The 26,399-nt window shown below is 39.3% G+C and overlaps 1 protein-coding gene across 2 annotated transcripts in view; it reads right to left on the bottom strand.

The window, feature by feature from the left end:
• Rnf128 (ring finger protein 128) overlaps positions 1-26,399 on the bottom strand; it is a 109,806-nt gene that overhangs the window by 49,113 nt on the left and 34,294 nt on the right. The window contains exon 1 of one of the 2 annotated variants that reach the window (NM_023270.5): positions 12,744-13,413. The exons of the other annotated variant lie outside the window; for it this stretch is intronic. Coding sequence (NP_075759.3) covers positions 12,744-13,227 — 484 coding nt within the window. The 5' untranslated portion in view covers positions 13,228-13,413. Of the gene's footprint in view, positions 1-12,743; positions 13,414-26,399 lie in introns of those variants that run through there. 2 annotated transcript variants of the gene reach the window in all.

Here is a 26,399-nt window from a genome sequence, read left to right as displayed (position 1 = left end):
CAAGTCTCAGAAAATTCCTAAATCCTAATAAGATTCCAAAGCCCTACTTACCCAAGAAAAAGTTTCTGAAAGCTTTTTTCTAGAGTGAGGGAATATAACATGAGCATAGCGTATTATAAAAAAAAAATTAACGAAAAACCTGCACTGTGGGGAGGATCTTGGAGGATACAAAAGAGGAGAAACTGTGATCAGAGTACAATTATTTTGAATAAAAAAGTTTTTAAAATAACTAAAAACAAGTCCCCACCTCACTCTAAGGTTATATAAGCAGTAACTACTGTTGGGGAGAAGTCTCCTGCTGGCCGAGCTCTCTGCAAGTTTTGCAGGGCACTCCAAGGACACAACTTTCATGAGTCATCACCTATGTTGGAGTGGGCTTCTAAGTGATGCCACTGCTTTAAGCCATCCATACTCCTGTGAGTAATCACAATAAACTCACTAGTTCACTAAGCTAGACTCAGGTTGAATTGTTTCTTTGGTCAATGTCCTATTGGAGATGAGCAGATACTTGTTCCTGTCTTCCTAGGAAAAGATACACAACAGAGGACTACAGAAAGGAGGTGAGAGATAATCTTTACATTGGCCAGTTCTGTTATCTCACATCTCTTACTTGCTTGCAAAAATGAAATAGACTGGGTGGAAACCAAGAATTTGATGCAAAAACTCTTTAGAAGAGCACTTTGGGAACAGTGTTATAGATGGTTTGCTCATGGCTTTCTTTATGTATGAATGAAAATCTTCATCTCCATCCAAATGACCTTAAATCCTCTATGAAGAGAAAAGATGCATTTGAAAAGCTACTGGCTAACTGAAGCACGAGTCAAATTTAAGATATATATATTAAAACCTTAAGAATAGGGGCTGGAGAGATGATTCAGCAGTTAAGAACATTAGTTGATCTTCTAGAGGGCTCTGGTTCTGTTCTTAGCACCCAAATGGTAGTTTACAACAATCTGTAACTCCATTCCAGGAGATCCAACGTGCTCACCTGGCCTATAAAGGCACTGCAGGCATGTGGTACACAGACATACATGGAGGCAAACACTCATACATTTAAAGTATAAGTAAATAAAATATCTCAAAATTAAGAATATTATAAGTGTTAGTAGAATAAATATTATGTTCAGAGATCATCCAAAATTAGAAAAACAAAACTTCTTCCTGGTGAACCACAGGGAAAGGTGAGGGAGAACCATGATCAATATGACAAAGAAACTCAATACAATAAAGTCCAAAGCAGCACAATTGGAAGAAACGGAATAAGCTGAAGAGCGGCAGGACTATCATTGTTAACAACATGAAAACACTAATGGGTAATATCTAAAGTTTATCCGTAAGCTAATTATCTGGAACTACAGAAAACACTTTTTTTCCTCGCAGTAATGTTGCTAAAGAGATTGGATGTTCAAAGGAGCACACAGACTGTTGCATGTTGAAAATGTAATGAGGACTAAAATGTAAGAAAATAAAAATAATATTACTTAACCCCAAATTTAAGAAAACTTTTCCAAAAATCATATCTCTATAATATTTAAAGCAAAACAAGCAAGAACATTTCAGATTTATCCTGAATACTAGAACATGATAAGGTAAATTTAATCAGGAGGATTACATAGTTGGTTGGAGTTTTCGTGGCAGATATGGGAGTGAGTGCAACTACATGCTCAAGGTCAATTATATATCAAGAGCACTGATACATAGTGATTCATTTTACTTCAAAAGAAGCAAGGAGCTGAGCTTGGCAGTGGTGGCACATGCCTTTAATCGCAGCACTTGGGAGGCAGTCACAGGCGGCTTTCTGAGTTCAAGGTCAGTCTGGTCTACAGAGTGAGCTCCAAGAAAGCCAGGGCTACACAGAGAAACCCTGTCTCGAAAAACCAAAAGAAGAAGGAGGAGGAGGAGGAGAAGGAGGAGGAGGAGGAGAAGAAGGAGGAGGAGGAGGAGGAGGAGGAGGAGGAGGAGGAGGAGAAGGAGAAGAAGAAGAAGAAGAAGAAGAAGAAGAAGAAGAAGAAGAAGAAGAAGAAGAAGAAGAAGAAGAAGAAGAAGAAGAAGAAGAAGAAGCAGCAGCAGCAGCAGCAGCAGAAGCAGCAGCAGCAGCAGCAGCAGCAGCAGAAGCAGCAGCAGCAGCAAGGAGACAGCAGTTTTAAAAAGGAAGAAGGCAAGGGAGATCAGAAACTAAGGAAAGAGGGGCGGGAGAATTTAGGGGAAGGAGGAGAGATAGAAGGAAGGGGAAGATAAAGAATAAGAACATGCTTGTATGTGCAGAGTGTAAGAGTACCCAAGGTACAGTTAACCAGATCAGTAAAGGTAGAGAATAGGGCAGAAAGTGGGGCAAGTTTCTTAAAAGGAAAAAAAAAATGGCACCACAGCAACCTATATATTCAAGGGTTTCTTGTGTGAATCACAAACTAGTGGAGTTTCACATAAGAAAAAGTAGTTTTAATGGAAATTAAGAAGTAATTCAATTTTAATGAGCTAAAATGTTCTATTCATCATTAATAAAGTATAAAACAAGAGCACTAAGGTCCCTCTTGTTCTTACTCTAGTAAAAATGCATCCTCCTTTCTAGAGTGACAAAAACTGTATCAGAGCAGCTAGTCCTGCTGGGTACAAATGATCAACATATATGCTCTTTATACTAAGTCATTCAGTAAGTCTCAGTCTTAAAAGTAGTCAATAAAATGGATGCTGGAGGATGCTAGTGAGATTCAGCAAGCCTCTTCTAGAAAAGAAAGGAAAATAGAAAGAAAGATGAGCTATCTATGTTTCAATGTGCACAAAGGGAAGATAAAAAAATTTTAAAATACAAAAGAAAAGAGAAACATTTCATAACAAAATAGGAAGACTGTAGGCCTTCAAGTTCTTTAGTGTTGCAGTCTCATTTATACATATAAAAAATCAATTAGGGTTTAGAAAGATGTAACCTAATAACCATACAACTGTATCTAAAAGGCCACAGCAATTCCTAAATTCTCAGTCTGTAACCTATTCTATAATTATATGTTTTTGTTATATTATAGCATTAATTTTTTCTTTAAGCTTTATCAAACTATTGACATATTGAGGTTTTTTTAAAAAACATTTCTTCTGGTTACGAAAGTAAAATATATTCATACTAAGAAATCAGAGAATACAGAAAAACAAGGAAGAGGAAAATAACCTGTAATTTTCACCAACAATGATTATAATATGGTGTTATTTTCTTTTTAAATGCCACGATATCGTTAATTGCAGGCAGCATTTGTCTAAGCCACTTCCAGAGAGATCATAAAGGCACAAGAAATTTCAGTACCATCATCTTTCCGAAAAGGTCAAAATGAATAGCATTAACTCAAAGTCACAGGTTGGTCCCTGATTGTTCAAGTGTTAAAACCAAGTAATTCACAATTAGATTCTGAACCAAATAGCCTCCAATTACATCTGGTTTCCCACTGCTCAGCTTGAATCACCAGACTTTGTTTAGCTAAGAAATCAATATTGTAGTTAGTCTATTGGCAAATGCAAGCAGTACCACATACCGCGATGCATAGAAGGCCATATACAGCTCCAAAGGAAGTGAGTGGGACATGAAATAAAAACAAAAGAGTCTCATGCAGAGCTCCAAAGTGGGTGTTGTGGGGAAAAGTAGAGCAGCTCTGAACTATTTTAATATTCTTTCCAACAACAATAACAACAACAAACCCAGGAACAAGCACACATAAAAATACCCATGTATTTGGTAATAACATCCAACACTATGTATGGGAGGACAATCACCATACTGTTTCTGTGACTGATTGGACCCAGTTGATAACTGTGGTACAAACCTTTTTCATATTGGGTTATTTACTTGTCTTCTGAGATTCAATATCATTTCACTTATCAAGTTAGGTACAGTTTACACAAGTGCTTTCATTTGTGGAAATTTACTGAGCTTCAAGCTAATGATTTATATACCTTTTTAGTTTGTATGCTATATATATATGTGTGTGTATATATATATATATATATATATATATATATATATATATATATATATATATAACATGTGCATATATCATTATTATATTATATATGTATACATTATATATGCATATATTGTATGTACATATTATATATGCACATATAAATTATCATATTCTGTTTTTCAGTGCTGAATCTCTAACCCAGTGCCAATCCTCTCTGAAAATACATGGAACCCTATCAAAGTTTGGAAAAAACTCCAAGACCATTCTACTGTTGGGTAGACAGAATCCAATTTTTTTCAAATCTACTTTCAACTGATGGGAGAAAGTCTCAACTGTAAGAAAAGATATCACCTATAGGAATGTCAAGAGAAAGAGAACTGGAGCACAAATGCTGATCAAATCCATCAAAGCTCAGTTGGCAGAATGCTTGCCTAGAATGCAAGAAGCCTTGGCTTTCATCCTCTGTATGGCAGAAACTGAGCTTGGTTACAAACACACCACACACACACACACACACACTCTGTACCGCAGAAACTGAGCTTGGTATTACACACACACACCACACACACACACACACACACACACACACACACGTATCCCCAGCACTCCAGTGGTGGAGGCTTGAGGATCAGTACTTCAAGGTCATCATGGCTACATAGTATGTTGGAGGGCAGATTGGAATAGACCATACCCTGACTCAGAAAAAAAAATCTTTCAAGAGAACAAACCCACAACAGACAATGCATATGGAGTAGAGTAGACCATTTTAGAACTCTTGAGTATATCTTTATGTAACCATTTATACAGAACATATTTTTGCTTTAACTGATGCAAATCACCCTGCTCCTTATCCAACTATTGCACTTTCTTTCTGCTAGCTAATGGAAGCCAGGTTCAATTCCAGTCCCTAGTAAATTAATATAACCTTTAACTATGAGAGAACTCCTTTTTTCTTTTTGTATAAAGGAAAATATTTAATTGAGGCTGGCTTACAGTTTTATCATGATAAGAAGCATGGTGGCATATAGGCAGACATAGTGCTGGAGAAGGAGCTGAGAGACCAAAAACTCTGTAATTAAAAGCATTGGGTTTTGATCTAGGGCTGTGGTGTACACAGTATATATGTACAATTTAAAAATAATTCCATGCTGGTCAGTGGTGGTTCACGCTTTTAATCCCAGCACTTGGCAGGTGGATTTCTGAGTTCGAGGCCAGCCTAATCTACAGAGTGAGTTCCAGGACAGCCAGGACTACACAGAGAAACCCTGTCTCGAAAAACAAACAAACAAACAAACAAACAAACAAAGTAAATAATAAATAAATAAATAATGTAAAAATAATTCCATAAGAAGACCAACAAAATCAACTAACCTGGGTCCTTGGGGGCTCCAAGAAATGGAACCACCAACCAAAGAGCATACATGGCTGTACCTAGCCCCTGGCATATATACAGCAGATGTGCAGCTTGGTCTTCATGTGTGTCCTGAACAACTGGAGTGGGGGCTACCCTAAAAGCTGCTGCTTGCCTGTGGATCCTGTTACCCTAACTGGGCTGCCCTGTCTGGCCTCAGTGAGTGAGGATATATATAGTTCTGCAGTGATGTCATGTGCCAGGGTGGGCTGGTACCTGGGGGGACCTCCCCCTTCTCAGAGAAGAAGGGGAGGGAGGTGGGGGAGGAGTTATGTGGGGGAGAGGGAACTGACAAGGGGAGGCTACAATTGAGACAGTGAATTGATGGGAAAAAAGAAAAAAATAGATATAAAAAATAAATAAATAGATATAATAATAACAATAATAATAGTATACTTGGAAATACTTGGAAAACATAAAAAACACTAAATATGAAAAATGTGTTTTTCTTCACATTTGTATGCCTTTAATTTTTCTGAATATTCCTAACATAGCATTAATTATGAAAATTATGACTATGATAAATGTAAAATATAATGCTATACTTACACATAGAAAAACAGACAAGAACAATTATTAATGGTGTTTCCTTCTGTGCTTTGGAAGGAGGATCATGTGTTTTATATCTTACCTACACTTAGCTGTGTAATCAGAAAATAACAAAGAAATGTATGTTTGTACTATGTACACTACATTCCATAGCGAAGCTCAATGCTTTTACTTACAATTTTTTATCATTTTAGAAGTGGGAACAAAATCAAAAAGGAGATAGGGAGTGTAGAGGTTAAATGTGATAGTAGATATGTGATCATCTGTATTTCCCAGAGATAGAGGAGGAAAAAATAACTATATGTGCAAAGAAATCAATGTACTGATCTAGCTATATTTCTTTCCTTAAAAGTGAACTCATTTTATGCTAGGGAATTCAAAGTTGAACATGTTCGATGGAAGCATTTTAATTGGAGATACAAATTGAAGGCTGGCATAGTTTTTTAAGCATCCAAAAATAGCACAGGGAAAGCACAATGTAAAAAGTCTAAAATTCATTTGTCATTATTTCACTTGTTACCCAAGTCATTTTGCTTTAAAAAAAAGTAGAATTTAGTAATTATTTGGTCCCTACAGAAATTAAGGAGCCTCTAATTTGAAATATTTCTATCCTTTTATCATATATTCTTCATCCTACGAAATCCTAAATTCTTCACAGAATATGGCGTTTACTCTTTTTCGTACACTCAGACAGCACACACACACACAGAGTTAATAATGCTCAATAAAACACAGTCCCATTGCCAGGCCTGAGATACCTTTCTAGTGGATCTCATGACCCTCTGGCATTTGACTTCTTGGGAGCTGACGGCAATTTAAAAGGCATTTCTAAAGTACACCCAGAACAAAGACTCCTATGAAGAATCTAAAAATTAAAACATAAAAATGACTACCATCTACCCTGAAGAAAAATATATATCAACAAATAACAACCAGCAGAAGGCAGAAAGTATGAAAAGAGATGAGATGCTGTTTGAACTGATATTTTGTTTCAGGTGTGGACTACAGGGGTGAGTTAGGGGGGCTGTATAGAAATGCCACAATTGAGGCTCATAAATATGTGTAATTAGTGTGCAATAATTAAAATTGATACTGGCATGCACAAACTGGCCCATGCCTGCATTCCCAAGACTTAAGACTTAAGAGGCCCAAGCAAGGGGAAGGCCGAAGCCAACCTAGCCTATGTATCTACTTTCAGGCCAGTTAGGCGCACATAGTGAGACCCTGTCTCAAGTAAATAAACAAAGCTAAGCAATTTTTAAAGGAAAAAAAAGTATCTTCAAGGATGAGGAAGCATTTGCGCTGAAATTTGAAGGATGAATGGGTTTCTGACCAGCAGAGTTAGAACACATGGGTAAAAGTGAACTCAAGTGAACTCAAACAGCATGTTAAAGATCTTGCTGCACAGCCCGGCAATGGTGGCTCATGCCGTTAATCCCAGCACTCAGAAGTTTTAGGCCAGCCTAGTCTACAGAGTGAGTTCCAGGACAGCCATGAGTACCAGGAGAGCCAAGGGTACACAGAGAAACCCCATCTAGAAAACTCAATAAAGAGCTCGCTGCCCAAGCCTGATGACTGGAGGTGGATCCCCAGACTCTAAGGTGAAGGAGAAAATCGACTCCCGAGTTTCCCTGTATGCTACGGCATGCAGAGCACACACTCACAACGATTAAAAAACTATTAAAAATGCACATTTAAACCACTGATACTAGGAGAGGCCAGATAGGAGTAAAGAGGGATATAAAGTTTTTGAATGACTTTGGGACCAATTCAGTTGTGTATGTTATGCTGAGCAAAGTATTTTAAAATGTATAGGCAAGGGCATTTATGTGATCAGAGCTGCGTTCCGGTAGCAACATGGAAGAACTGTGTACAGGAAGAAAATGACCGGAGACAAGGAGACCAATCAGGAAGCTAGCCGCTTCTGTGTCTCTCCAAGAGAAGACACAGGAACTGAAAGCAGGGTATTAATTATCACAAGAGAGAAGGGGACTGTGTGACAGTATTTAAAGTGATACCATCAACTGGATGCTGCAGCTGTTATAATGGGGGGGGGACGGGCTGTGAGGTGCAATGAAAAAGAGCTATGAAGGATATTCTGGAAATGGATTTGGCAGTGGTATTTCATATTGGTAAATCATTACCACCCAATGCTTTAATCAACTTATTCTAATTTATTCAAGAAGCAAAGAAAAAAGGAGTCGAGAAGGAACTGGGATATTGGGATGGGGATAAGTCAGTCTAAAAGCAAACTTCAGGGCCAGGCTTGGTGGCTCAGGCCTTTAATTCCAGCACTGGGAAGGCAGAGGTGGGCAGATCTCAGTGAGCTTGAGGCCACCTGGACTACAGAGTGAGATAGCTCAAACCAATAGTATTTCAAGGTTCTTTTTGAATGGAAAAGGAAAAGATTGGTAGCTTGACTGAAAAGAAGCTATTAAAGAAGAGAATGTCAAAGCTAGGAAGATCAAAGGAGTTTTTCCTTGTTAAAAAAAAAAATATCTCCCGTCTACTCTCTGCCTAGAGGGTTTAAATTAAGATTTTGAGTTATGCAGACTTTGAAGTACCATAGGCTGCTCATTTTCAAATTTTGTTCTCTAAACATAGGACTCAATTTTCATTTTATAAAATGCATTTAGCTAGCTTACTGAGATTAATAAGAACATTTCGTCAACACTATCTCATTTAATCCTACAACCTCAAGAGATTTCTTTTTTTTTTTTAAAAAATGTGCCTACCTTGAATAAGAGAATTCAGAGAAGTAAAACAAGTGTTCTAGAGATTAGAAATAGTGAGTGGCAGGCCCCATTCTTTTAACTAATGCATATAGTATTGTTCAATAAAGTATACAAGCAACTTTTATATACCACACTGTGCTTGATGAAAGAGCAGCCAATCATTAACATACACTATTTATTTCATTCACTTTTAAAAAACTAAAGCCCCCAGAAACGCTGCTTCTCCTATCACCTTTTTGCACATGTTTCAAGTACTTGTAAATGTGCCATAGATGAGGAACGCTGTAGCTCTGCATGGGTCCTTCAAGAAACCCATGCCTGCCCCTATTGGTGCAAGGAAAATTGGACCAGCAAGTACACAGATCACTTCAATCTGTAGGCTGAGCTCAATTAGACAGCAGACATGGCTTAGGCCCATCTGCTTGATCTGAGAAAGAACAGTTTGTGTTGTGCAATAGAGAAGGCATGCTTACCACACTTCATTGTGAAAATCGACATTTTAGATGGCTGCAGTGCTTACTCTAAATTTTTGCTGCTTCTCATCTGATTTTCATATTTGAAGTGACTCTGAATAGTTAAACTTTGCTATCAAATTCTCCTTGGAATTCTCTTCTCAGTTCCTGGATCACTTTGGTTGAAATATATATATTTCACACACACACACACACACACACACACACGTATATATATAAAACATATATTTCATATATATTTTTCACATGTATTTCATATATATATCACATATCTCATATATATATTCCACATATATATGTATATCTTATATATATATATATATATATACGTATATATATATATTCAGGTATTCCACAGCAAGCTATTACTTCATATGTATCCTTTGTAATGCCTTATCTATGTGAAGCTGGGTTTTCTGAATAGTTTGCAATCATAATAAGATACAGATATAATTTGCACAAGTTGATAGTAGACTACACTTTCTTGCGTTTGTGTGATTTTTATTTTTTGAGACAGGGTTTTTTTGTGGAGCCCTGGCTGGCCCTGAACTCAGAGATAACAGATGTGCCTGCCTCTGTTTGGCATGGAGTAAAGGCATGCACCACCATCCTCAGAGAGCAGAACACCTTTTCATCCACTAAACTACAGCTTCCTCTTCCTAAATGATTGCTCGATATTGTAAAATTTCTCCAAAACAGAATGAATGAATGAATGAATGAATGAATGAATGAATGAATAAAGGTTCTGCTAGGCATGGCAATGGCCTGTAATGTCAACAGGCAGTACAATCAACCTACAGCCAGCCTGAAGTTATTGGATTACAGAGTGAGTTGGAAGCCTCTCTGGGCTACCCAGTAAGATCTTGCCTCCAAAACAAGTAAACAAAAAACAAAAGAAATGGTTTCAAACCACGTATTTCAATCACTTGAAACAATGGGTATAAAAGATTTTCCAGTTATGGTAGGTGAAAGCTTAGGTCTTCTGTTCAAATGATTCCTGTGTAGCCCCTGTGAGCGTAAACAAAGAAGGCAGCAATGGCTTTTCATGTTTGGTGGCCCCATGTAATATGTAATGAATTAAAACTTAAACCTCCATCCCACTATGGTCAAGCAGATGCTTAAAAGGGAGCCCCAGATTTGTTCTCAGGAGAGAGAAAAGCAAACAGCACACAACACGTTCCAAATCCTCAATGGCAAATGGGAATGAAGTCGTTTCTCCCTATGCTGAAAAGTAGTTTCTCTAGGAGTTCCATAGAGAATTGTCATTTTATGCCTCAAAAGTAATCTGTTAGCTTTTTTTTTTTTTTGGGTAGTTCATATAACAGCAATATTGTTTGTGTCATCAGTTCGGGTACTAAAATGCTTCAAAAGTACCCAAATATCTCTCAGCGCACTTGTGACTTTCTTCCTTCCTATATGAGATCCGGAAATGCAAAAGACCTAATTAGATTTTCAGGACATCCATGTCTTCAAACTGGTAACTGGAGAACTATATATTTGGATATTCGCTTTTCACTTCTTCTTACCATTAATCTATTATGCAACTAGCATTTATGGATGTTTCTCCTCTGCTACCTAGCTTATATGTTATTCTTAGTCATTATCACAACATAAATATCATCTTCATTTACAAATAGGGGAGCCAAGACTCAATAAGGTTAAATAAGCTGGCCAAGGTCACAAAGCTATTGTGTGTTAAATCCAGAACTGGACTGTCAATCTTGACTTTGATGAATGTCTGTTTTTCCTACTATACCATAGTCCCTGATAATAAATAATAATAATAATGTGTAGATGGAAAGCCTAGCACACAGTAGGAGCTCACCAAAAGTTAATCATGTCTCCTAAAACTGCCAGATAAATATCCTTCACACAAGTCCAGTCATTTAACCTGGCGCGCTCTAAATAAAATATATTATTCCACTGAGAATCCTTCATGCAAATGAAGCTCATTTGGAGAAAACTAAGTCAAATCCTTGTAAAATCGCATAGCCAAATAAAGACTTTAAATTTTCCTAAGCCTCATTATTCAACTTGAGTAGCCTTTAAAATGTAATTGCATTCTAATCAATGCATTATCATCTAGGAAAGATAAGTTTGCTCCCTTAATCAATATACTAAATCTAAGAACTGAAGCCTTTTAGAGCTGATCCCGACCATTGTGTCCTCTTATCTCTGCTGTATCTGTGCATGCTCTGCCAACCCGGTGCCCACCTCCCAATGCTTACACTGCCATTTGACATGTAGCTTGGACAAGGTCGTCACAAAGCTGAGCAAAGCAAGGGAGGGAGCTTACAGGAACTCCAATCTCTGGGGTTCTGGTTCAGTGCTCTTTCCATTGTGCCACACAGCCCCTCACTCAGGGCCAGAGCTCTCCAGGCCAAGCCAGTGGTAGTACTGCAAGCAAAACACACATTCTCATGCAGTTAAATAACTAAATTCCTTCCTTCGGGGACTCCTAAAGGAGTCTCTGTCTCTGCTAACCTTTAGTTACACTGCCCTAGACTCTAGAAGGTTTGATTTCATTTTTACCCTAGAGGCAAACCTGTGGATAATCGGTTTCTTATTATCCCGTCTCATTTGACTGATGAGAGTACCAAGACTCAGAGTTCAGATAAGTTGCCAAGGTCACAGGACTAGGAAGCCCCAGCGCAGACATTTGAATCAAGGTCTGACTTTAGGCCCAGCTCTCAACAGCCAGGAAACATTGTTATTAGACTCTTCCCTTCTCTCCCCTGTTCCCCTGCAACACACACACACACACCACCACCACCAACACACATACACACACACACACACACACACACACACACACACTTTGTCCTTCAGGTCCTAGGATCACAAACCACAAAAAGGAGGTTTCTGGAAGGGCAGTTGAAGGGAGTTAAATAGTCACCCCACCATGTCCACACATTTCAGAAGTACCTGGATGACTTTTTACAAAGTATGGGCCTTTATTTTATTTTATTTTATTTTATTTTATTTTCAGTAGCATTAACCACCTGCCTTGGAACTCAAGAAGCTAAATCAGGTTTGTCAGGAGGCAACAAACAAAAGCACTGATAACAAGAACTACTTGGGATCCAAGACCACTGGGCAGAGAACTCCTAAGCTAAAGTTTCCACAAAAAATTACAATGAGGTTAACTGAGTACTGTAACATAATCTTGTACTTGATTCATAGGAAATGTGAAGAGAAACCCAGAGAGAAGAGAAAAATCCGTTTTTATACCGCAAAGCGATTCCCAGGCAATGTTCTCCCTCCTAGTTTAAAAGCCAATGCCCACCCTCCCACACCCTTAATCCCAGGAAAGCACCCTTGTGAAACACCAGGAAAAGAAGCGAAAACCCCAACTGTGCCAGCCTCTGCGACCCCCCCCCAAGCACCCCACCCCGTTTGTCTTACCCTTTTCCACCAGAGGCAAATTAAATTCTGAAGAATTCTTTTGCACCCAACCCCTACACCTGAAGACTCTCGGGAGGACCCTGCTCTACTTAGTGGGGGCAAAAAAAGGGGCACCCGTTTTCTTTCCAAGCAAAGGGACAGGGAGAGGCAAGCAGGGAAGGAAACCGGGGAAGCTGGTCACCAGTAGAGGTTTGAAGAGCTGCAAATTAGTAGCTGCACTCACCCGGGTGAGACATGGGGATGACCTCATTGCGGGTCCCAGGGAAGTTAAAGATGACCGCTCCAGAAGCCCCTCTCTCTGAAGCCAGATGGATCTTGTCCGCGAAGGTGCAGCCTCCACCGCGTTGGATGAGGGCCAACCAAGATACTTGCACCGTGCTCCCCCAAACCGTGGGCACCGTGAAATTGGTGTGCGGGTTACAGGCGTTGAGCGCCCCGGGCCCGTCGGGCGGTACCAGGACCCCGGAGACGGGCTCCAGCGGCGAGTCCTGGCCGTACACGCCCTCCTCGCTCAGCTCCCACACCGTGCGGTTCACTCCGGTGTGCGGAACCCGCCAGGACACGTTGAGGTACGCGGTCCACACGGCTTCGGCTCCCCGGGAACCGGGCGCGTGCGGACTCAGAGCCAGAAGGAAGCACCAAGCCAGTAGCCGGGCAGCTCCGCAGCCGCCGCGGCAGTAGACCCCGATCCCGGGCGGCGGCCCCATGGCGCGCACTCGGCAGGCGACCCGGGCTGGGACTAGGTGCGAACCAGGTGGGGAGCCGGCGGCTAGCAGCGGGCGCGGGGCCAGCGAGGTCGCAGGCTGCCCTGCCAGCCGGCACGCAGCGTCAGCGGCCAGGCTACTGCAGACGCAGCTCCTACAAGCAAGCGCTAGGGATGCTCGCTCGCGACTGCCGCGGCCTCGTCGGGCTCTGGGACGCTCGCGCGAAGCTCCGCCCACCCGGCTGGGGGTAGAGGTGGCTGGGAGAGAGAGCCAGCCAGCGAGCGAGCGAGCAAGCGGAGAGGAAAAGGACACTGCGGGATCCGCCTCTTAAAAGGGTCACAGGATGGGGAAACGTTACAGGAGAGACTCGAGGTTGGCCAGCCAGGTGTGTCCTGTCCTTTTTAGGAAGAATCCTCGGCCCGAGAAACTGGAGAATGCGCCAGTTTACAAGCTTTCAGTTCGGAGTCGGATTGGAGTTGGTTTTGAAAGGCACAAATTCCATCTCCTTTGCCTGAAGGGGAGTTTGGGCTTTGTGGTAGGAAAGTACTTCTGAACAGCCCCAGGTCCAAAGGGTGTGAGTTCTGAGTAGGTGTTTAGTGCTGGGGTTAGAGGCTTCCTGTTTCCCCCTCCCCCTCCCCCCCGGAAAGGACAAGCAAAGCACGTCCTCATTGCTCCCTTTATTTAATTACCTTCTTAGTGGCCCCAAACAGCACGTTTCTCTTTCCCTGATCTCAGCAAGTGCTATACGTGTCTTTGCTACCCGAGGCTAACACACTGCACCAGATGCCTCTTGCAAGCAATTTTGATAACCACAACAGAATTATCATCTCCACACACCTCAAAGCCAAGCTCCCCTTTTTAATTCACCTTCCACAAATTAGGTTTGACCTAACTGATTTTCCAGCGAGATTCATGATCTTAACTACAATACCTTTCTTCTCTTGATACCAACTAAAATGAGGCCAGCCCACCTGGACAACTCACACATGTCTCTTGTTTATGAGTTAGTCATAGTTCAGCATACATTTCTGTCAATATTATCTATCAATGACTACATTTACTGGAATCACTAAAACTGTGCATGGAACTAAGCTGAATTAATATACCAGGTGACAGCCACTTTAGAATTTATTTATGATTTTGAATTTTAGACAGAGTCTCCCTGTGTAGTCCTAACCAGCCTGGAGTTAACTATGTAAATTAGCACCATAGGCATACTTTAGGGCAATCCTCTTGCTTAGTTGCGATTACAGTTAAAGACATGTGCTACCAGGCCCAGCTTCTGAACAGTTTTTAACCTTTAGAATTTACTTCTCTGCGCCTCGATTTGTTTATAAATTGTAAAATGGGAATGAAAACATTGAGCGCATGGAGTTGATCAGATGGTTAAAAGTCTTCCTGTAAACCACTCAGGATGCTGTTTAGCTGAGTATGAAAATTACGTTAAATATTGTTACTCGACAAGTTCAGGGGCACAGGAGTTCTACAATATCAATTGTCGTTACCTCCCAGTAATAACCAGAGACCATGCTGTTTATGAATTCAGTCTTAGCTACATTTTTGGTTCAGTCTAATTTCCAGCATTCCCAATCACTCTCATCTCTAAATCCTCGGCTAAGCATTTACTTAATAGTATTTCCCATGGTTAAGCATAGGTTTATTCTATTCTTGATACTCTTAGGACCCTAGAGAAACCTAGAGGAAAATTAACACCATCTATCAAAGACCAGCTAAAATACAAGTGAGTATTCTGTGAAACACGAACCTTAAGTGTTAAAAGGAGCTTTAGGAGCCATTTAGAGTAGGTATGGGGCCAGTGGAAAAATATCCACCCTCAATGTCAATGATGTTAACCTTTGAGATTTAAAATAACACCCCTAAAAAAAAGAATAGTACCAGCCACCTATAGTATTAGTATAATTTCAGAAATTATCCGAGTTTGTTCATGGAGAACAATCAAAACTAAACAATAATAGTTGAATGAAAATCAGCTATATTGTTCTTTGAAGAGAATGTGATCAAAAGAAAGGAGGTATTTTATAAGATATCTACAAAAATAAATATAGAGTGATGCTTATTCATTTCCTCTGTTTATTATTTCTTAAGTATTTCCTCGCATGTACTATATGCTATGGACTAAATGTAAGTCAAATAAAATATCAGTTATGCTTTCTAAAAGCTCATGAATTAACTTCAACGGATAAGAAGTGGACTAGAGAGATGGCTCAGTGGATAGGAGCACCATCTGTTCTTCCAGATGGCCTGAGTTCAATTCCCAGCAACCACATGGTGGCTCACAACCATCTATAATGAGATCTGGCACCCTCTTCTGGTGTGTCTGGAGACAGCTACAGTGTACTTACATATAATAAATAAATCTTTACAAAAGAAAAAAAAAAAGAAAAATAGAAAAACAAACAAACCAAAAGGATAAGAAGTGATCATTTCAGTACTGACTAGTGTATGCATATGGTACCATCTCTACAATAGAGGTTACACAGCTCAGGTCAATACTGGACAACAGAGAAGAGTTCCCTGTGCTGAGCTCAAGAGTCTTTCTCTGCAAAGAGCAACACAAGAGAAGGCATGGGGACCTGAAGTGCTGGGAGCCTGCGATTACAGCAGGCCTTCTAAGTGCAAAATGATTGAAACCGACAGTATGAAAGGAAGGTTATAGAGAGAAAATGGGGGTTCTGAGAATGAAGTGCAGTGGTAGAGAACTTGACTAGTACACTGAGGTTCTGGGTCAATCCCCAACACGACAAAATGTAAGGAATAAAATTAAAAGATAAATTCAAGTGCTGTATAGAGGCCAGACCTTCAGAGTTTGGGAGAGTAAAGGTAGCAAGTATATGGACTTTATCCAAAAACAGTAATATAATCAGGATTTAAGTAATAAATCAGATCTGTAAGTTCGAAATCACTATGGCTTGTCTGTGGATAATAGATTGGAAGGAACTAGGGTAGTATCAGGGAGCTGAGGTAGAGTTTTGACAATACTCCAAGTGGGAAATAAAGGTAACCTGGACTAGACAGGCAGTAGATATGAGCGGACGTGGGCAGAATGGGGATTTGATTCATCTTAAAGGCCAAATCAACAGCACTTATTTTGAGGGATGCTACAGAGGGAGGAATGGAGTTGAGCCTAAAGACTGGATTGTTCAGACAGGGAGTAAAGGAAGAAGCCTAAAATGTGTACAGTTGATAAGAAAGAAAGACATAAGTTCACTTTAGACATGTTGATTTGAGCTGTGTGTAATGGAACCAGGTAGAACCCTGTAGTAGGTCATTGTCTTTTCTTCTTATTGAACACTTACTAAATGAAAGGCACTGAAGAGGCAGGGGCATAAAGGGAACATTCCTGTTCTCAGTGAAGTCAAAGTTTAGCAGGAGAGTCAGAGAGATAGACAGATAATAAGCCTATATAATAATGAGCAGTATGATTTAGTAAAGCATAGGTGTTACCTAAGCAGGGAGGGTAAAGACGATCAGGCATAAGTAATGCCACATGAAGATAGCAGAGAACAAGCAGAAAACTTCCAGTCAGGAGTTAGGTATGGCTTGGATATATGCTACCAAAGGTGAGTTAATGAAAAATGAAACTAGTCAAGTAGGTGGAATGTAATGAAAAATGAAACTAGTCAAGTAGGTGGAATGTAAAGAACTTCAAACAAGCAGAATCATACACATATCACATATGTGCATATCACATACATGCATAAAGGAAATTTGACAACATGATTAATGATTGTTACATCTAGATGGTGGGCAAAGAGATATTAAATTGTTTTTTTTAAAACTTTTTGTATATTTTACACTTTTTGTAATTAATGGGTTTAAATTGTGAATTTAAAAATTTTAAATTGTCTTTCATATGTATGTTTGTTTTGCCTGCATGTATGTGTGTGTATCATGTAAGTGCCTGGTACTTATGGAGGTCAGAAGACAGCATTGGCTCCTCTGGAAGCAGGGTTACAAGCTCTTCTAAGCTACCACAAGAGTGCTGGGAATTGAAACCATGTCCTTTGGAAGAGCTCGTAACCATTTTTCTATTCTCTAAGTGGTGGATTTATATTGAAGTTAGTGGAACAGATGAATAATATAACAAATCTCAGTTTAAAAAAATATCCAGATTGTTTTGAAATCAAGACTGGTAATAGAAAGACTAGTGAGGAAGCTAACATCATCAGATCTCTTTTGGCGGTCTAGCCCAATTATGAAATGAAGACATTAGACTACCGTAGCTTGATGACGTGAACCATTAAGCATCCCCTTGCTCTGAGTCCAATCTCACCAAGCAACCTTCTTATTATCATTTAGCTTCTCATGTAAATATGCCTACAGGGAGATAACGTACTCATCAGCAAACACTAGTATCAGGTCCATTTGGAGGTTATACTTCTCATTATAAATTAATCAATTGGCATTCTGGCTTACATATTGGTCTCCTGTGAATTTGGTTAACTCTGAGTCAGTCCCCAGGAGGCCAGCTTCTGGTTATACTACCAGTTAAATTTCAAAGCTTTCAAAGCTGAGAACCAGATTGTCGATCCTGATTGCGTCAACTGTCTTTCCATGATGAGTAACTTGCTGGCTGTCCCTACCTTATCCCCATGTCTTACTGCAGACTATTTTCACACTACAACAGCTGCCCACTACTAAGAGTTAAGCCTGCTGCTGATCAGGCACATCACCATTGTCAGGGAGTTGACTAGAAATGCTAGCACCCACTTCTGCTTGAGAACTTGTAGTACCAGATCTCACCCCTTCACAAAGCATCACACCCTGAGTAAGACTACACTTTTCCTGTTGGAAAGTTCCTGTTAATGTAGTTCAATTCTCTCCCTCCCACTTCCCAACTCTTTCCCTCTGATTCTGGGCCTTCAGTGTCTCTATAGTATCCTTGCCCATATCCCTGTTCAACTACGGCCTTCGCTCTCAGGAATGGCCCTGAATCAGATCTCACCTGATTCTTGACAACTAAGTTGATGAAACCTAAAAATATTCTCTCAGAGTGCTACTCTCCTTAAGGATAATAACACTAGGTGTTTGACATGTATATCTCTTCTTTAATCCCCCCCCCCTTTTTTTTAACAAAACAGGAAACAGGCTCAAAATTAGCAGCCAGCCTAAAGTCATGGTTAAACAGAAGCAGAATTCCAAGGCAGTTCTGACTATAAGTATTAATAGCTGATAATGACTCACACCATTCTTCTGTAGAGTGGCATGCACACTGAAACTTTTTTTTATGCTAAAGAAAGTTTAAGGAATGTTTCACATATGCATTTCAGGCACTGTCACCATTGAGGGAGGGAATAATATCTGAGCCAAGATCCTTTTTGTATTCTTCAAATCCTACCACAAAGATGAACCCTGCCAAATTCTTCTATCAACACTAGCAAATGAAACAGCCCTGAGCAAGCTCTATCTAATGATGAACTGATAAACAGAGCAGCATCCTTCAGGAGCAACAGTGTGGCACTACTGTGAGAGATTACATTTCCTATCACCTGGAGTATCTACAGAGGCATAGAGATGGACAATAGTGTGCAGCCTAAAATATGTCTGCAAAATTAATTGGGATATCACATATGACCTCTTACCATTAACGAAATGACAAGACATAGCTTGAAATGACTAATGCCTTCCATGTCAGTGATGCTGTAGAAATGCAAGTGGATAACATAGTTGGGCAGGCTCTGTAGAGAAAGCATGACAGCTGCTATTTAGGTAGGAAGATAAAAATGGTGGGGTGTATAGAGAAAGAAGAAATGAACAAAGGGAAGCAAATTGCCATCATGTAAGGCGACTTCATGTTTGCAGTTAACATACCATCACTTGCAAATGCAGACACAACTCAAATTAGCTTGCACTGGCCTTCAGCAAGACCACACATCCAAAGAAAAGATAGAACTTCAGGGAGGGGTTTAGCAATATTCAGTATGCTGTACCTAAAACAAAGAACAGTCTCCTTCTGTCCATCATGAATAGCTATACATGAGAACCTGCTATGGTCCTGGTAGCTTTCACCTGTAGGGATTATTATATCTTAACAGAAGTAGTCTAGGAGCTTGATGATGTCATCCATGGTTTTACCAGATTACCAAATGGGATCTGACCCCATGTCCAAGTACAAAAACCCACAGTATTCCCATTTTCTCACTTTGCACCTTATATGACACTACATTGGAAAATAAAAGCAGAAAAAGGCCTTCTATTTTTTGAGAACCTACTATGTACCAAACACTTTATAAGGATCAATTATACCTCCAGTTTCTCACAATACACAATATTATTAAAATCCCCCAATGGAGGAGCTAGAGGAAGCACCCAAGGAGCTAAAGGGGTCTGCAACCCTATAGGTGAAACAACAATATGAACTAACCAGTACCCCCTGGAGCTCGTGTCTCTAGCTGCATATGTATCAAAAGATGGCCTAGTCGGCCATCACTAGAAAGAGAGGCCCATTGGACTTGCAAACTTTATATGCCCCAGTACAGGAGAACACCAGGGCCAAAAAGTAGGAGTGGGGGGGAGGGTATGGGGGACTTTTGGGATAGCATTGGAAATGTAAATGAGGAAAATACCTAATAAAAAAAGAAAAAAATCCCCATTATAATTCAGATGAGGAACACGAGTTGTAAAATGATGAAGTATCTTGATGAAAGTTAGATAGTAAGTATATGGCAGAGTCAGAATTTTCATGGGAATTTTCCTGGTTCCCATTCTATGTCCTTTTCCTCCTGATGCACTGCCACTCTGCATACATAGAGATGATACCATTACAATGTGAAGAGAACAGATACTTCTTGGCCATGTCTAGTAAACGTATAAAATGCTAAGAACACATTCACCAGTGGCCCTTGGTGTCCCGTTGAGCAGCTCCAGAAATCCTAGATAATGGAGACTGTGAGGAAGTGTCTAACTATCAAATGCTCCATAATCATTATGAATGTCTACATATTCAGTTGTACAAGCTCACTCACGTGCATGGCTAGAAATGAGTATTTCTACACATGCTTAGAGTGAGTGCACTCAGTGAGGAGAACTAGTACAGGAAGTATATTTTGTTGTAGGAGATCACAGAGAACATGAACTTAATTGCATCTACTTGACTTCCACCACGGGGTCAAAACACATAGAGTGAATTTAGGGAGGTAGTTAAGGGGATCCCAGATTGCTGAAGAGTTTCTTTGCTCCTCCACTGTGGAGAAGAACTCAAGGCAAGTGGGAGTGGCTTAAAAGGATAGTTGGGCAGAGAAGGCACCGACAGGAGCAGTGGAGATGTAGAGGGTTCTCCCTCACTGCGCTGTTGCATGAGTCTACTAGGGAAGGCCATATTGTCTCATCCAGTCTTCTACATTTCCTTTTGGAGTTTCTAGAGAATTGAAGATTCCAAGGGAATTAAATCTGTGACCACAAGAAGGTGTGTGTGTGTGTGTGTGTGTCATGTGTGTCGTGTGTGTGTGTGTATGTGTGTGTGTGTGTGTGTGTATGTGTGTGTGTAGTTGATAGAAGGAAAAAAGAAAAGTTGTGTAAAATTGTACCCTACAAAATGACCATATATTTGAAGTTTATCATTCAGTCCTCATATGCCACTCCATAGTCTAGATCCTGTTGTGGATGGGCCTGGTGAGGTTTGTAATGATACTGGGAAGGGCTTCAGGCAAGTAGTGAAGGTGTACTCAGGTGACTTCTTGTGAACCAAACTTCAATGAATAAAGGAGCCAATCGCTGGGTGAGTAGGAGGGACTTCCAGGTTGGATAGAGGAAGAGAGGAGGAGGAGAGGGAGAGCAGCTTTTTGGATGGAGATAGCATGAGGACAAGATGTAGCTACAAGTGTCTCCCAGCTTATGGCAAATCCTGGTGGATTTGCCACCAGAGAAATTAGATTTCATATGGCTTACAAGATTAGGATTCTAGTTGTTGTGTCCAGAGATTGAGTTACCATTGTTTCTGAACTAAGTTTGTGTGGTATTTTTCTTCTCAAAGCGACTCAACTGCTTTCCAGAGAATAAGGTACGGAGGCAAAGCATGGGTTTGCCTGATGTGCACCACAGAGGCAATTGGCTGGCATGGTAATGACCCACCAGTGGGAATCTAGCAAGCTGGGTGGAGAGATTTTGGAGTTCTGAGTCAGAGTCTCCATGAGATAATAAAAGGCCGGCCATTGCAGGCCAGTGCATGGCTGGCCAGGCCACAGGAGCAGCGTTGCCAGCACAAGCACTGGGACGTGCAGGTTCTGTTTTAGTATTTCCCCCAACAAGATCAATAGAAACTCATTTCAATCTCTACCCTTATTTTTGAAGTTGACTGGTTTATGACACTGGAAATTCTAGTTCTTCTTTCTCAACCAAAAGTGGGAATATTAATGATAAATTGAATAGATTTATTTTGAGCCACTTACTATTTCATTATATTATAGCATAGCAATTCTGATAGCACAGTTAGGTTCAGCTTCACTGACAACTGCATAATTAGGAAATTTCATCATTTTGTGAACATTACATCATCATATACTTCCATAAACCACTATCGAGTAGCCCACTACACACGTTTAGTACATAATAAAGCCTAGTGTCCTAGACTATAAACCTGGATAGCACACTATTGTACTGAGCATGGAGGGCAGAAAAACAGAAAAACAGCCAGAAACATTTATATATGCAAAAACACCAAGGGACAAAAAAGATAAAAGAAAAATATGGTATAAACCATTTTTAAATGGTACATATATCTGCAGCAATTATCATGAACGGAGCTTACCAGTCTCTTACCAGAATTTATACACACTGTATACTTATGCAACACTAAGTTAATAAAAATATTTTTCTTCCTTCAATAGTGAATTAGCCTTGTACTACATTGATACCAGTGTTGCTCCCCCACCCCCATTATTTCTCCCAAAGAGCCTTCTGTTCAGAGAAATTAAAGGACTCTGAAAGCAGATCACAAATTCAGGACAGAAAAACTCCAGTATGCAGTCAGAGACTTTATTGTTGGTATCCAGACGTTGGATACTTTTTGCTCATGAGCATTTGGAGATTATTCATATAAAAGACTATTTGTTCTTAGGAAAATATTCACCAGCAAAGAAGCCTTTAAGAGGACAGAGAAATTTTGTTTGCTACTTTTTCCTCTGTAACAAATATATACATATATATATATATATATATATATATATATATATACATATGAATGAATTTGGACTATTTGCTTAAGAAATACGTTTTCTTTGCTTGTTTCATTTTTTTTAGTTTATAAATGTTTATATTTTAATTTTTTGTAATAATCATTAAAACACAAATTTTACAGTCTTTCTTTTCCTCCCTTTCTTCATCTGTTCCTTCCTTATCTCCTTTTCTTTTTCTTTTTCTCTTTCTTTTCTTTCTTTTCTTTCTTTCTTTCTTTCTTTCTTTCTTTCTTTCTTTCTTCTTTCTTTCTTTCTTTCTTTCTTCCTCTCTCTCTTTCTTACTTTGGAAAGGAGTTCTTGTTAAGATTTTCTGGCATGGACTCATATTGTAACCCAGGCTGCTCTCTAAGGTGCTTCAGTTCCCTGACTTAGTCTCCCAAGTGCCAAGATGACTCTTTCTATATATCTTATTTTGTATGCCTTTTACACTTATTTATTATTATATTATTTTCACATTTAAAACTTTTTAAATTAGCAATAGAGACACAAATGCTCACACTGTCCTAGGCCTACACAAGGACAGGATCATCAAAATCCCTATTCCCCACTTCTCTGTACAGTCTTCAGGGAAATAACGGGAACAGGACGGTCATCCACTGTAATAACAAGGTCTTCTGGCATTTGTCTTTAAGAAACTGCCTTAGGATCTTCTTGAGTGTGCTACTCTTTATCTCAGAAATATGTCCAAGCTGTATTTTGTTCATTTTGTAAAGCACAGAATTGCCTTAAAAGAGAATAATACTTTGTGAGCCTTATATTTTTAAATTTCACTTGTTTTACTTTTTGAGATGATAATATAATTATTCCTTCCTTCTATTCCCTCCCTTGAAACCCTCCTATATACCTCTTCTTGCTCTCCTTCAAACTCACAGTCTCTTTTTGCATTGTTTTACATACCTATATGTATATGCAGATACATATATTTTCCTAAATACATAAATACAGCCTGTTAGTCATTTGAGTTTATATATGTTTTTGTTTTTCAAAACAGAGTTTCTGTGTATAGCCCTGGCTGTCCTGGAGCTCACTCTGTCCTGGCTGGCCTTGAACTGAGAAATCCACCTGCCTCTGCCTCCCAAGTGTTAGGATTAAAGGCATGGGCCACCACTGCCCGGCCGAGTTTATATATTTTTAAACTTTTTAAGGAGCTATAGGATACATGTAGAACTTTCTGATAAACATTTTACCAAATTTTCTTGGAAATCTCTTTTTTTCTCTTATACTTTCTTTTCTTCTTACATCTTCAGCTATGCATTCATTACATGACAGGGAGTTTTCAGTTTCATTTTAAACTTATGGGACTACCATCATCTATCACTGACCAAAATGTCATTATGTGGCATATGACTATACATATAAATAGATATTTATGATTTTTTAATGTGTAAGACACACAATAGAAGAGACATTCCATGAATGATATAGACCTGGTACTAACTTAGTAAATAAGGCACAAGTTAAGCAATTTAAAATGCACCTGGGCAATACAACCCACAAACAGAATTGGATTCCTTTTCAGTTGTGATGACATTAGCTATTTCCTACAAAAACTGGTGATTTTGAAAAGGCATTTTAAGAATTAGTATCTAGGTTTAGGGGGACAGTTTTCTCACTGGGACAGTGAGAAACATTCTAAAAAAATAGGACTATTAGAAACAATGCTCAGTATAGAGCAAGCCCTCAGCTAACTTCCCACTAAGGATTGAAAAGTTGGAAGCTTGCCCTCTAAGATCAGGAACAAGACAAGAATGCTCATCCTCATTACTTCTGCTCAACGTAGTACCAAAAGTCCTGACCACTTATATTACATAAGAAAGAGAAATGAGAGCCATTCAAATGGTAATGAAGGAAGAAGCAAGCATCATAACATGGTAAGAAGTTCTATGATAAGTGACCTTTCCCCCCTTTGATTCAAGAAAATTAGTGCATTATAAAAACTCGTATATGTGAGAGATCTTACAGGACTCCAGAAAATTAGAAAAAAGTAGTCAGATATTATTGAAAGGAAATGAATCTTTATTAATATTTTGGTAGCAGTGTCCTCCAGGGGCCATGGAGGAGCTATGGACTAATGTGAACTTCTACCCTGGCCTCTTTTGACAACCTTTTATACACAGAATACCATAAAACCTCCCGGAAACAACTTTTGAGACTGATAACACATATTCTGTAAGGTTGCAGGGTAGAAAGTCAACAAAAAGCAATCAGATTAATAAGACATTGTCTTAAAAAGACATTGAGATAGACATTGAACTTACAGTAACCTCAAAATGACATAGAATAGGAAGAATTTTAACCAAAGAGGTAGAAGATCTCTACAGCAAATGCTATAAAGGAGGGGTGAGAGAAAGTTAAGACAGCACACATAATTAGAAAGACACTGAGCTGATGAATAGAAAGAATTAATAGTTCAAATATCTGTAATACCCAAAGTGGTCTACAAATTTAGTGCTTCCCCTATAAAAATTCCAATGTCATTATTCACAGAACTAGAAAAGCCCCCAAACATGTGTTTGGAAGTACAAAGGCTCTGAAACAATCAAAACAGCTTCTAGCAAAGCTGAAGGCTAAGAGATGAAGCTCAGACTGTAGAGCACTTGCCTAGCACACACAAGGCCAACACCATATAAAACTGGGCATCGTGGTACACACTTGTAAGCTCAGCATCTTGGAGGTTGTGAAAAGAAGTTCGGGAGTTCAAGATCATCTTTGAGTACGCAGTGAGTCTGAGGCCAGACTGGGGTATTTGAAACCCTGTCTCAAGAAACAAGGAGATAAGCTGTGGAGAAAGTTTGTTTGGAGTCAAGCGTGAATAAAATATTTGAAAGTCACAACTTCAATCAGGAGCTGATATTAAGAATATGAAAAGAATTCAACAAGAAAATTAATTACCCTCTTAAAACTGGTAATAGAAGTGAACAGAGATTTCTCAAAAAGAGAAGCAAATAACCAGGAGAGATATTGGAAATGCTCAAAATCTATATTCATTAGTGAAATGCAAGTGAAAACTATGAGGAACTGCATTTTATACCTGTTCCATTGACTAGTATGGAAACTGTAAAGGACAAATAGAATGTAGGCAAGGTTGTTGGGAAAAGGGAACCTGTGCTGCAGTATGAAAAACAGAATGGAAGTGCCTCAAAAGACAAAAAATAGAACTACAGTAAGATCCAGAAATCTTACAACTGGGAATCTACCCAAAGGTCATGAAATACGTGTTGAAGAGATTGCTACATTCCCATGTTCGTTGTAGCACTCCCCACAATAACTAAAATATGGAAACAACTGTAGTGTCTATTAATGGATGGTTGGATAAAGAAAATGTGGCACACATACACTATGGAATACTATCCATCCTTTAAAATAAAACCACATAGATAAGCCTAGAAGCCATTATGGTATGTAAAGACAGCATATAGGGGGCAATTGCTGCATTATCTGACTAATACATAAAATCTGAAAGCCAAAGTCATAGAAGCAAAGAGGAGGATGACAGCTTCCAGAAGCTGGGGTTAGGCTACTGTTAACAAGGAAAGGAGATATTCATCAATGGTACCAACTTTCACTTAGGATGAATAGTTTCTAGTGATCTATTCCACATCATGTGATTATTTAGACTATAGCTAATAATAATGTGTATTGCACATTTCTAAATAGGTTTAAAGCCTCATAATGAAGAAGACAAGCATCTGACATGATGTGTATGTTAGCTAGCATCATTTTATTATTCTACAATCTATATGCATTGAACAAACATCTCATTGTACTCCATACAGTTACATAGTTATTATTTACCAAAAATAAAATAGCTCCCTCAAGTCTCAGGGATCATCACAAAAGAGAAGGTGGAGAAATTTCAGAGCCAAAGAGGGTATATATCTATAGAAAAAAAGTACTTAGTGAATGACAGTGCAGCGACACACATGAACTCAAAGTAGCTGGGACTATATACATAAGACTTGCACAAAATCAAGTCAGCTA

The sequence above is a fragment of the Mus musculus genome, chromosome X (assembly GCF_000001635.26).
Source record: "Mus musculus strain C57BL/6J chromosome X, GRCm38.p6 C57BL/6J".
In the NCBI taxonomy this organism is placed as follows: Eukaryota; Metazoa; Chordata; class Mammalia; order Rodentia; family Muridae; genus Mus; species Mus musculus.
Note: the sequence above shows the minus strand (reverse complement) of the source record. Positions and strands in the feature narration are given on the sequence as shown.